Raw genomic sequence first — 13,049 nt, 5'->3', positions numbered from 1 at the left:
AGGTACCAGTGACATTGTGATCTCTAGTGACAGTATGGAAGAGAGGTTTATATACTTAGCATCAACCCTCCAAAGCAATGAAGTGTGTGCAAGAGAATGCAGACAAGGTGGACTGGGTGGAGATGAGTATTAAAGGTCATTTGCAGCAGAAGGACAGCAGCAAGAGTGAAAGGAAAGCTTTACAAGATAGTAGAATGATGAGCTATGGAGAATGGTTTGGAGAAAGGAGGCAGAGCTGAAGATGTTAAAGATGTTCACTGGGGGTGATGAGGAGAGACAGCTCCGGTTTAAGAGTTTGGAGGCAAAGAGGGATAGTGGATATACTGGATAAAGGATGTTGAAGCGGGAGCTGGAAGACAATAAGGGAAAAAGAAGACCACACAAGTTCTTGGATGTAGTGAAGGAAGTCATGCAGAGGGTTGGTGCAACAGGCAAATGACCTCCCTTACAGGGATCACTAGAAAAAGGACAAAAAAATTGTATTGAATATGAACAAGGAGACAGTTAATGTTTAGAAACGTGCAACCTTTTAAGTGAAATTTTATTTGAAAAAAGGATACCGAAATGAATAAAGTAAGCAAGATGGATTGTATAAATATCTGTGCAACCACAATGGGCACACTGAGGCACTTCACTGCCTTCTGCTGCCACAACACACCAAACTATAAAGTTTTATGTTCAGCTACAAAACTCTTAAGATCTTTGTTTTGTCAAATCCTTTAAGTCATATCATTATTATGATCTAATCTAAAACTTGTATGATTTAAAAATAGGAACTTTAGGTTATGAAAGGATAAGATGTGGCCTGGATAAAGAGGAATAGTGTATCTTTAACAGAAGGAGTGGCTAACACAGAGGGGATGTTAGTTCATGTTCAGTTTAACATAAAATTGTGTACTTTTGTTTTACAAGCTGCCCCGTGAGCAATAGGGGAAGTAGTTAACATGCATACTGAAGCAAGACTGAGAAAAAAAACAAAACAAAAAAACTTCAGTCGTTCACACAAGCTATCAGGAAATATTGTACCAGTGCTAATAAAGTGTGGAAGAGGAAATAAAACAGCAAAACTTTACAATCACTCTATGACATTCTTCTGCAGTACTTTGGCCCAAAAACACACATGGCACAATGAACTGGAAACAATCTATTACAGCAAGTGTAGAGAACAGTAAGATCTATGTTACAGTGTTTAAACGTGTTGATGCTTGTTGTTGTTGTTGTTGTAAAATTATACACACCGAGTAAAGCGTGTCAGCCTGTTCCTCCCTCACACAAAGAACACCGACAGGGTGGATAGTAAGTGCAGCCCAGAGTTTATTTTCATGATTTTTAGTCTGACCTTTGGAGATGAGAGTTCCTAGTCAAAGATGTTTGTTTCTAATGCTGAACTGGACTTCTATATGCACTGGTGTGCAGTGTAATATGGAATATGAAAATGCACCACTTTGTAAACTACCTCAATTCAGACTTTGCACCACTTGCTTCGTATATTACATCAACTCTTGAATGTACACAGAATCACAAATTTTGGAATACATTCAACTTTTTTTTCCTCTTTCTTGTTTTGTAAAATTATCACAGCAACATCGACAACTCTCTACAAAAACCAACCTCACTGCCCAAATCAGGCAAGTCTTCTGGCAAGGAAACTGTACGGAGTGATGAAGAACACGATCTGTAATATTACCAGCCATTATTCTCATTATTGACGCAAGTCATCAGGCCAAAAAGAAATAAATACATATACAACAATATGGTAACACTGAAGTCTGGTTGGTGGTGAACCTGGAGGTTACACGCCCAGCTTGTTGGCGATAGTCATGACTACTTTGAGGATCGGCATGAAGGCGGAGATCTCGCTGAAGTTGCTGCTGCTGACCACCTGAGTGTGGACCTCCAAACCCCGCTGGTAGTTCTGGCTGGCCACACAGCGACTGATCTCATGGAGTCCGCTCAGGATGTTGTGAGAGAGCTGAGAGGCAGTAGGGAAATTATATTATGTTTAAAGTTTTTACTGTACTATGTGAGAAAATTGTGAAAAATCTAATTTACTGTTGCAGTTTAAGTCACAAAAAACGGCAAATCCCAAGTTCTATCTTTTCTTTTTTCTCCCACTTCTTCAGCATGGTAAACACAGTAGTTCTTAAACTGTGAAGTGACCCCCCCTGGTGGGAGCATTAGGTGTCTGCAGGTGGATGACTGAAGAAAAATGCAGAGTGCGATGATGTTGAATAAATATGATTTAAGTGAAGGAACATTAACATTCATCTATGATCCTTTTTCATGTTAATAACTATTAATAGCAATTGTGTTGTAAACAGTTATCCCTGTAGATCCCCCGAATCTGTTTACTGGTGTGCTCATGGAAAATGTTTAGCTTGTACTGCATACTTAATTCTGGTTTTATCCCCATTTACTGGACACTGTAAATGCATAGTTTGTCTTGTTTTACTACTTTATTTCTTTGTATTGCATTCTACCTAGAGCATCTCGAGTGCCCACTGATAGCAACAATTACATCAGTAAACTCAAATTGACGCTTGCTTAGTTACAAATACATATAATGGACTAAGACTGATCATTTTCTCAGCTATCTTCACAAAGACTATGCTTTTTTACTGGCTGAGCCCTTAGTTGCCATTGGATTCAAGTAGAGCATGTCCTGGGTCCTTTTTTTAAAAGTCATAACAAGTAAAAATATCAGGTTTACAACTTCATCCCGATGTCTGACATGCACTCTAGCTTTTAGATCTCTTGTAAAAAAAATTGTACTTTAAAAATTCAAGGTAACGTTAAGCACTTGGCAGGTTAGCGTACACAATTACCTGCTGAGATGGATTAAACAGATCCAGGTACGTTTCATATTGTCAGTGTAGTGAGTACACAATGGTTTAAACATTTTCTTTAGTCTTTAAATAGGTGACCTTAAGTGTGTGGCATGTTCATTTAACTCAAACCTTTTAAAGACCTAATATTTTATTGTATATATCCATAAACATTTATTCTTAAATTGACAAAAGCACTTTTTTATTTCAGGTAATGCAGTGCACCTCCACTGTACAGCACTGACTTAGAATTATAAACAAAGCATTGCTATGACAGTGGTGGCCCTTGACAAGGCTTAGCTCATCATGCAGGTTTTATGTCCTTTTTTCTGAGGTTGAGAGTGTGATATCTATTAATGCAACAAGAGTCAGCTGAATTTTATTTGTGGTGGTCAAAACGGAAATGGTGCAAACATGTCACCCATAGAAACACACCTGCTTTTTGTTTTTGTGGTTTTGGCAGGTTAATGTAAACAGCATTTGATCTTTTTAAGTCATTGCTACATAGTGAGAAGAAACTCAGTGGTTTTACCCTCACAACAAAATTTTAAGCAGACAAAAAGGGAATATCAAGAAAGACAAAGTGATATTGAGATTTATCAACTTTTACCTCAGATTCTGTTTAAGTACACAATGCATTTCTAACTGCACTGTATCATTTAAAAGCAGCTTTTTAAAGTCAAGTTTTTCTGTCAATTTTTTAAAAATTATTTTTGAATCTGATCACTTCTGATCCTTACCGACTGCTCTCTCAGCTTATCATACAGGTGCCCCAAGCGCTTGGCAGCATCATCAAGTTTTCTTTTAGTTTGCTGAAAGAGAAACACTTCTTGTCACTTTGTATCCAATAACAAAATAATTTTGTTTCAATCAACAAAAACATTTGCACCAGAAAAACTGTGAAACCTAGATGCAGCTACAGACTGTGGAACTTACTGGGTCTCCTGCAGCTAGCTGGCAGCGCTGCACCAGGCTGTCAAAGGTGGACTTGAGAACCATGTGCTCAGGAGGGATTTCTTTCTGCTGCACCTTCTCTGATGGCAGCTGCTGGAGGAGCTGAATAACACAAGCACAGAAACATAAGGTGACAAGGTGTTACTGTTGAGAATTCACAAAACAGCCCCCTCGTTTGACACCAACCTGTACGCTGGGCTCTTGAGGGGCTCCAGGGGGTACCTGGGTGTTGTCATGGGGCTGAGCAGCCTCCACTGGGAATCTCATCACAGGTGCTGTGATGGGGGCTGGTGGAGTATAGTTATCAGGAACCTGAATATACAACAAAGTATATTGTAATGAGTGAGGAAAAAAACAATGAACCAAGCAGTTTAGTTTTGGTATATCAATAAATGACACATTTGTTACATTTTTGCTAAACTGTTGGTGTAACATAAATTCATCTGCCTTTCTTGCCTGCAAGAAAGAAGAAGTGCTTAATGTGAATGTGCTTGAGTTTTCAATAAGGGTGAACTAAACTAAGAGAGTCTGCTAGTTTAGTTTAGTGAGCTCTCGAGAGAATAACAATGCTCTCCTCAAAGGAACGTGGTGCCGCACAACAATATAGCTGCTTTTACTACATTTGCAAGCATACAGCAGAACAGTATTTTGACAGTAAGAAATGCAGGCTTACCTTCTTCTTCCTGGGTCCACCTCGCACTGTAGGTGGGTCATTCCAGCCTTCTTGAGATCCTGAATCAGAAGAATAATGACAATTATTAAGGAATTACTAACATCCGTTGTTTAGATACACTCAAGCAACCAAGGATTGTCTACAAGAGACAATCTTTTTGGGCCCAGGTGGTAAAAACACTGCAAGTCAAGCCATACAGATTTGGCAGTTTATGCAGAAACAAACAAGCAAATTTTCAGGCAGCATTATTCACTCAAAGGCAAAAAAACAGAAAAAAAAATTCTATGAATATCATACTGAGTCTATTTCAGGTTAATTATGTAGCAGCTGCAAGTGTTTAAAAATGTCCTACTTATGCTTTAATTTCAAATAGCAATGTATATATATGCGCGTCATCTTTAATTGCCTGACACAGAATCATCTACAGTCTTGTCTGAGTCTGGAAAATTCATTTAGAGCTCACATATAAAAAATACACCAGGTAAGTCTTTACATTTCCCTTCAATATAGGGTAACACAAACAATCATCAAGAAACCAGACAAATGGAGAAGATCTGCATGGATTGCAAACCAACGCATATTAACTTTGAGGTTAATTTAGGGATACTATATTGTTTTGCACAGATATTTTTTTTCTGGTTCTTGAATGGATTGTTTGATCCTCCCTTATTCCATATCCAGCCCTAACCCTGTCACCTTGGTTGTCACACTGGGAATTCAGCCAGGGAAAGTATCCTGCAAGTCAAAAAGGAGTGACAGCGGAACAGATGTAAATCACCACGAGCAATACATTCCTGCTGACCTCTGTAATTTCTTTCTTTAAATTCATGACTAAAAAAATGTGGAACGATGTCAGGAAACAATGTAGCTGTGATCTCATACCAGTAGGAGGAGGAGCCACCACTGGAGCTGGGAAGGGCTTTGCAGCAGGAGCTCCAGGTCCACCCTGTGGATATCCAGATCCAGGAGGAACATAGGGAACAGACGGAGGTGCAGTACCCTGGTTGTGAAGGCTTCCTGGGTACACTGGAACCGGGGCTCCAGGCTGGGAGCGAGGTGGTGCAAAGCCTGAGGAGGTAGGTGGCATGAAGCTTATTGGTGGCACCCCGGGGCTGGGCATGGGGGGTAGGCCTCCAGCAGCTGACGATGAAGGTGGCAGTTGAGGCCCTGATAAAGTAGCAGCTGGCATAGAAGGACCTGGAGGTGGAAACGCTGGAGGTCCAGCAGTGGACGGTGACTGAGGCTGGAATGGCTGGTGAGGAAGGAAACCTGGGAAAAGCCACAAATGATTGCCATAATATCAAGAAACAAAAAAGGGCAAAAAATACAAATAAATTCAAATATTCTACAAATGGTCAAACCTGGAGCCACAGCAGGATGTTGGGGGTAGGAGGGTCTCAGGGCAGGGCGGGTCGTACTGGGTGGCAGTACATGAGAAGAAGGCTCCAACCAACCAGGCCCAGGGTTGGTTGGAGCAGCTTGAGGGGTAAAAACCGATGGCAAAGGAGGCTGCTGTTGTGCAGTCATCTGAGCAGCAGGAGAGGGCTGGTAATGACTCTAAAATACAAATGAATACAAATTAAATACAAATTCATTTTGGAAAATATATTTAATATTCATTGTATTGCTAACAAACTGATACCGTAAACTGTGCTTTTGATGCAGGAGTTGGAGCAGCAGGAGTGGGCTTTGCAGTGGACACACTGACTCTGTTGAAGGTGTTTGGAGGTTGCTGTTGGACAGGAGCCTCTCCCTGAGCGTGAAACAGCCTGTTTCTTAGCATCACGATCCCAGCCTGACAAGACAAAATTGGACAAACATGCAGATGCAGTTATTACAAATCAAACAAAGCAAAGAAAAATGAATTGTGCCATTAATAATTAAATCATTTATAGCTATTTTACTTGGTCTGAGTTCTCAGGCAGGTAGCTCAGGGCAGTGGTCAAGCTACCCTCTGCAGCCAGTATGCCAGCATAACAGGTTAGCTTCTCAGCCAGGACTGGGCTTTGGACCGCCACCTCACAGTTACGGAGACGTTCAATGGACTTTCGCAGCATCATGACTTTCTCAACCAAATCCTGAAACACAAATAAATGCCTTTAGACTAATAGATTCTTCGCTGGCAGGTAACTGTAACTATTTTTCACCCCCGAATCATCTCAGTAAGCGCACAGCGACTCATTAAAACTTTGCTCAAATAAGCAGAAGAGTTTGTTCATCATTGCTAGAGGCAGATTAGAACAAATATTAAGATTATACCTCTAGACCAAGAGGAGAAGAGCAGTCTCTATACAAGGCCCAGCATTCCACTAGCTTCTCAATGTTTCCAGAGCAGATGTAACACAGACATGCCTGCAGGCAACGCTTCTCTGTACCCTCACACTCCAACCGGCTTCCCAGTGTATCTACCATGATGAATAAAAGAAAATTACAATTTTTTTGAATAGAGGGACTGAAATTAGAACAGATACCATGAGCACAGGTAGATTTGGTATGAATAAGGTGGATACTAACCGCACAGGCGAGCAAAGTCTTCAGGGTGAGCATAGGTCAGGAGAGCAGCGAGAGCTTCCTTCCAGTTGTCCAGCTCACAGCTTTGGACTATGTCTTTCCAGTTTTGGGTCACCACTGATGATATAAGCTGCAGTTGGAACAAACACGTTAGGTATACATTCAGGAAAAACATTAATTTCATTGTGGTTGTATGAGCTGGACCACTATTAATCATAATCTTACCATTGAGATGCTATTCTTTTGTTTGCTTAGGTATTTCTGTTGAGTTTTCTTCAGCAGTTCTTCTCCTCCGCTTATAGAAAGCAGGATTGCTTCAGCGTAGCGACCATCATTCAGACACAGATCCACAGCTCCCTCAAAGTTACCAACCAACAGCGCCTGACTTATCAAACCATCGGTGTCTTAAAAACAGAAGGAGATAATCAATGCAATCATAAAATCACAAGTAAATATCAGATAACAGTAGATTTTCAGAGGAGAAATTTTACCACATGACACTGGGATCTGAAAGTTAGAGTTTTCCTTTGGGGTCTGGCTGAAAAAATCTGCTGGTGACACAGAACCTGAAGTTCTAGCTTCAGCTGCTTCATCAGACCTCTGAAAATAACAAAGAGTGTTTTAAATGGAACAGGAGACACACAGCTTGAAAATAGATACCGTACATTTGCAGAAGTGCGGACCTCAGTGGAGAGTCGCTGCATCTTTTCTGCCAGATCTTTGGCATCCACTCCATGTCCATTGGGTTGGAAATTCTTCCCCAGACATTTTGAAATCTGAATAAGCACAACAGGAAGTATGTGATATGATTTAGAGAACCAGTGCATTCACAGAAATTTTAAAGTTAATGTTAAATATCAGTGACTAGCTACAGTCAAGTAAGAGCCATGATACCTTTCTTTCCAATTCATCCTTGCTAAACCCCAAAAGTTTAAGGAATTTAATACGGGCTTCATCCTCAAAATTAACCTGTAAATTAAAAGAGTGAATCAGCATACAGGATAATAACACCCAAAACTGACTGACAGATTTAACATTAGGTTTTAGTAGCTGGATGGCGAACCAGAAGGAACTTCCATATGTCCTGCTCAGCATCTGACTTGGAGCTCTGAATCTTAGCCTGGCAGTAACTGTTGAAGGAACCTGACTGCAGCGCTGTCTGCAGCTCCCTAGAGCGCTGTAGGAACTCTGTCTCTGTGGTAACTTGGCTCACAAACACTTGTCTAGGGACGGGTTGGGGGCTCTGGACTGGAGGCAACTTGGGATTCTCAAATGTGATCAGCTTTCCACCAAACTAAGAAACAAAAACAGATCATATATAAAGATAATTGTTCTGTTGTTTTTAATGGAAGAAAATTGCTACAAAAACATTAAATGCTGCACTTACAGCAAAGGAAGCTCCCACTGGCCTGCGCACCCACTTGGGTGGCTTCTTGAGAGGAGGAACTATGGTGTCCTGCACTTGAGGCTGAGGAACTTGCAAAGGAGGCAGCATCTGCCCCGTACCAAAGGGATCCATTGTGTCAAATGAGGATGATATCTGTTAAATAAAACATAAAAAAATGTTGAAACAATTAACTGACTGCAGCTATTTTGATAAATAGTTCATAGACCAAGCAGACAAACAAGACATTTAAACATCTCAATATTTCTGTTGTGAAACTGATTAATATTTGTAGCAATTTTTAACAGCTGATGATCAATCAACCATTTTAATGAATAAATATAATTAGCTGTGACCCTGCTTCATGTGATAGCTTTCAACTATGATATAGCCATCGTTCAAACTTAATGTACAACGTGTTTATAAGTCAATATTAAGTGCTTTACATGGGCACCATCTTGTGGACAAACAATGGAGGTCAGACATGGTTTAAACAAATAAAACCGTAAATACAAACACAGTTAAATTCAAAATCTTTTAAAGACAGAGCAAACATTACTCTTTCAGCTGTGCTCTGCTGCTGAGCCTTCAAGCTCCCTCCCATCACAGAGTAAACAGTGATTCTCCCATCAAATGATGCCGTTGAAAGCAGCGCTGGATTCCTGGGGCACCACTCCACATCAAAGCACCACTGGTTAGTTGTTGGAAGCTCATAGATTACCTGAATAGAAGACACAGCTTTTATGATTGGAGTAACAAATATAGGTAACAACAATGAGGGCTTATTCACTCATAATACACAGGATTCTTGCCACAAAGTTACCAGAGCAGCTCCAACTAGCTTGAGGGTGAGGTAGGTTGGGGAGTTGTATATTAGGTACTTAGCTAATTATGTGTCACAGATACAACAGTGGTGCTGTATTGCTGCAGCTCTGCAGTCAGTGAGAAAGGAAAGACAGACTCTAGCTTCATTCCTGCTTCAAGGCTATATCAGGGTAAAGCATGAAATGAAGGTTAACCTTTTCACACACAGCAGTCATTTAGCCTACCAACTAAGGATCAAGTGTAGTTTATCCCATAAGTGGATGGATGACAGCTTAAAAGGCAAAATGATATTACGTCATAATATTTGCCTGGGTTTTTTTTTTTAACTTTGAAAACTATAGTCTTTAACAGCTGGTTTATATGTGTAAAACCTGTAAGAGAAACATTAACCTAATAAGGTGGAATAGCTCAGTAGCTTAGAGGCTTGCCAAACAATTGCAGAATCCCTGATACATGAGCAGTAATTAAGATTGTGTACCTCTCCTGTGTTTGGATTCCAGCAAAGGATCCGATTGTCTTTAGCACTACTAAGCAGGAGCTCAGAGTCAGCCTGGCTCCAGGATATAGACAAAATTCCCCTTGTATGGTTCTCCAGTACTTTAAGAGGTGATGTGGCAAAGCGAAGGTCCCACATCTGGATCACTGGCAGTCGGTCATCTTCAGAGGCCAAGACCAACTGAGTGGCCACATCAGGGTGCCAGAGCATTCCTGAACAGTGCATCTGAAATCACATAAAAGTAAAGAGTTAAAAATATGAGAGTTCATTTCTACAGGATGCAACATTAAAATCTGCATTTTTGATTAACAAATGAGTCAAATTACTGAGCATCCAGAGCAAAACAGGATAAAAGTGGGATTTTGCATTCTACAAATAGTCTTGTCTCAACACATGTTGCTTTAAAATGATAGATAAGCCTTTTTGACTTGTTCACATGATTTCATTACTTTTACAGAAGGAACTCTGGACTTTATTTAAGCCACCAACCCTGTTGCTATGATCACTGATCTTGATGATGGGCTCGTTCTTTCTCAGGTCCCAGACGACTGCTTTCCCGCTGGGGTTAGCAGAGGCCAGGATGTGCTGAACCTGCCGGTTCCATGAGACTACACTGATATCTTCAGCAGGCTGAAAAAGAAAAGAAAAAACAAAAGTTGTTAGTCTAAAATAAAAACAAGTCTACCTGTGAGTCTTACTACAACAGATCCCTCATGATTATATGCATATAGGGACGGTTTGACATATGAGCAAAAAATAAGTACTGGGTGACACTATTCATGTTGATTGCCATAGACTTGGAATGCTTCCAGTGGTAAAAGTGCTATGTGAAAAACATCAGTATTAGCCAGAACTTCACAATCATTACACCCAGGAATGCAAATGCCATGCAAACACTGTTTGTTTCTGTTATGGAAATATTATGTAACCATGGCTTATTCTAACAGCAAGGACTCCCATGAAATATAGACAGCCTGTGCAGACATGTTTTATTCAGCTATCTTGATACTGAGGAGAACAAGGTTATACCCAAATGTTGGTAAGAAGTATAGACACCAAGGCTTAAATTTACTCCTTAGCAAGCAAGTATTATATAACTATACAACCACAAATAAAATATTCTTGTGATTTCATTGTTTCTCACCGATATTAAAACTATAAAGGCAAAAAAAAAGAAAAAGAAAAGTCAAAACCTACTTACTGGGGAATTGTGGTTTGACTCATTATAAACACATTGGTTTAGAAGAGAATAAGATTTCAACACCATGACAAACCACGTGATCCCATCATGTACTCACCTGTGTCTTTGCTCCTGGAGTCATAGGACTGCTGAAGTTGTTTAGATCCCAGATGTATATCTCTGAATCATTTGCTCCTGATGCAAGGAGGTTACTCTAAAAATTAATAAATTAAAACATCAATCTGAAACACAGAGGGACGTCTGTACCGACTGTCTTTGAATGACAAAGGAAATCACTAGCAGGTTTCTATTTACCTGAAAATGGTTGAAATCTAATGCTCGGACAGGTCCTGTATGTTTGTCAGATTGTCCCACTACAGCCTCCCCACTGGAGTTCATTATTGCCTCTGGATCATAGACAGTCAGTGTTCCATTTTCACTACCACCAACCAGCCTTCCTCCAGTACCATCTGCTCCACTTCCAAAATTTACCCACACTATACTATGCAACCTATAAATGACATAGCAAGTTATTAGCACCCAGTCATAGACTGCATACTACAAAGGTTATATGCTTTATTTCTTTAACATGCTGTCTTCTGAACAAATAACTACACTAAATATCTCAAAAAATAAAAAAAATGGAAGAATGATTCTAAAGCAAGATGTGAGAACAATTAAAAAGATAGCAAATGAGCAACATTAATTTAATTATTAATAAGTAAACGTTTATTTTAAGATTGCACTAGTTTTATCTATGTGGTATCAAATTAACTGGCAGGCCTGAATTTACTTGTTGATACAACCATTTGAAAACATTCAGTTTTATCAGTGTAAGGAATTTACGGGCAAGTCACAACATGAAGTGTCCCTTCTGTGACAGTCACTGTCTGCAGCTTGTGATAAAACTAACCGAATCAATCAGGGAGCCAATAATCATATCAAAGCGGCATAACGTGGTAAACCTTTTCCATGGTTGCTGATATAGGCTGTGTGGAAACAATCAGTGGCTTATACTCTTGCCATGAATGTGTGGTCTTGTGTGGTCATCATTTATCTCTTCTTTACGTTACCTGTTTGTAGTTGCCAACGACCCTTTGAGCTGCATGTCCAGTGAGGGGTCAGAAAAATCCATCTCAAATATCTCTATAGCAGCTGTGGTATTGAAAGAAGCATCAAGCTGTTGTGCTGCTGTTCCCAAGGCCAAGTATATAGGATGGTGCCCGGCAGGACTCCACGCCTGGTGGGCAGTCCTCTGGATCTCTTTCAGCCTCATCTTCCTCTACAAGTGTTCAAATTCCAAATCCTGGACAGCAGAACAGACTCCGCTAAACCAATTACACTATATCCCAGTCCCTAAAATATATAATGTTGGCTTATTAATAACACAAAATTCGCATTTATATCTCGAATATTCTTACTTTCCAGAGTACCTCAGGCTATTACCTGTAACAGCAGTAACTTAATCGTCTATACATAAATCTAGCTTTCGAATACGGTTGTGCAAAGTTATATGTTAATTATCACAATGAAATGAATGTAGTTATCCTCTAAATTAAACTATCGTTAAGCCCCCTTTTAGGCAAGCTAACATAACATGTAGTTAGCTTTTATTAGCATTTAGCAATCATGTGTCAGAAACCGTAGCGTTAGCTTTTGTCGGTTAATAACTTTGTAAGAGCAGATTCTTCTACTGGTAATGATCTCATTATATTTGTTTTAATGCTAAATTAACCTCTCATACACGTTGCTACTCATTTTTAAATCCCGAGCTAACGCCGGGCTATTTAATTCCGGTGCACAAACGGACCAGATCTTTATTGCACGCAAGCTAGCCAACAGCCACCACCCCAGTTAGCATGTTTTTAACAAAAAGGACCACTGGGCGCCTTAAAACTCAGCCCAAAAAAGATAAATATGGCCTTGAGAGAAACTTACGTCAATTTATTTGTCAGAACTTGACTGCCCGCATCTACTACAAACTCGAGAGCTACTTTACAGCCAAGCTAGCCAGCTCAACCACAGCCGGAGTCGGACCAAAGTGCTTTGCCGTGTTGTCACTACGGTACGGTAGCTGACAAGGACATTCCTCACAGTAACCTGAAGTTAACCCAGTAATACTGAACCAGAGAAAGTGTATAGACTTACACCTATAGATCATGTTCATTGCTAAGAGTACATTTCATTTGAAAATTATTCTG

The 13,049-nt window shown here is 40.0% G+C and overlaps 1 protein-coding gene across 2 annotated transcripts; it reads right to left on the bottom strand.

Annotated features, from left to right (window-relative positions):
- Positions 1–523: 523 nt before the first annotated feature.
- Positions 524–12,958, bottom strand: sec31b (SEC31 homolog B, COPII coat complex component). 2 transcript variants are annotated; one of them, XM_026178485.1, is made up of 25 exons: positions 12,787–12,958; positions 11,922–12,154; positions 11,164–11,359; positions 10,967–11,062; positions 10,158–10,298; positions 9,651–9,893; positions 8,907–9,068; positions 8,351–8,503; positions 8,027–8,257; positions 7,858–7,932; positions 7,647–7,739; positions 7,455–7,563; positions 7,189–7,367; positions 6,967–7,093; positions 6,712–6,857; positions 6,357–6,530; positions 6,095–6,247; positions 5,814–6,009; positions 5,335–5,721; positions 5,149–5,187; positions 4,453–4,511; positions 3,966–4,091; positions 3,762–3,881; positions 3,566–3,637; positions 524–1,972 (listed from the first exon to the last, which is right to left on the bottom strand). In XM_026178485.1, the coding sequence occupies exons 2-25, from the start codon at positions 12,122–12,124 to the stop codon at positions 1,793–1,795; spliced, it is 3,660 nt and encodes a 1,219-aa protein (XP_026034270.1). In that variant the 5' UTR covers positions 12,125–12,154; positions 12,787–12,958; the 3' UTR covers positions 524–1,792. The 2 variants fall into 2 exon arrangements, with proteins under 2 accessions (XP_026034270.1, XP_026034271.1); XM_026178486.1 differs by lacking the exon at positions 5,149–5,187 and having other exon boundaries at positions 12,787–12,957.
- Between the last annotated feature and the right edge of the window lie 91 nt (positions 12,959–13,049).

The sequence above is a fragment of the Astatotilapia calliptera genome, chromosome 8 (assembly GCF_900246225.1).
Source record: "Astatotilapia calliptera chromosome 8, fAstCal1.2, whole genome shotgun sequence".
NCBI classification, from domain to species: domain Eukaryota; kingdom Metazoa; phylum Chordata; class Actinopteri; order Cichliformes; family Cichlidae; genus Astatotilapia; species Astatotilapia calliptera.
The sequence above is the reverse complement of the archived record's forward strand: the minus strand, read 5'-3'. Positions and strand labels throughout refer to the sequence as shown.

What these genes read in the sequence shown, in the direction of transcription:
- sec31b (XM_026178485.1), bottom strand. Translation starts at nt 12,124, where the DNA reads ATGAGGCTGAAAGAGATCCAGAGGACTGCCCACCAGGCGTGGAGTCCT. An exon ending in TCGTTGGCAACTACAAACAG is followed by an intron (nt 11,360 to 11,921) that starts GTAACGTAAAGA and finishes TGTCATTTATAG; the next exon opens with GTTGCATAGTATAGTGTGGG. An exon ending in CTTCTCCTCTTGGTCTAGAG is followed by an intron (nt 6,531 to 6,711) that starts GTATAATCTTAA and finishes TTTGTGTTTCAG; the next exon opens with GATTTGGTTGAGAAAGTCAT.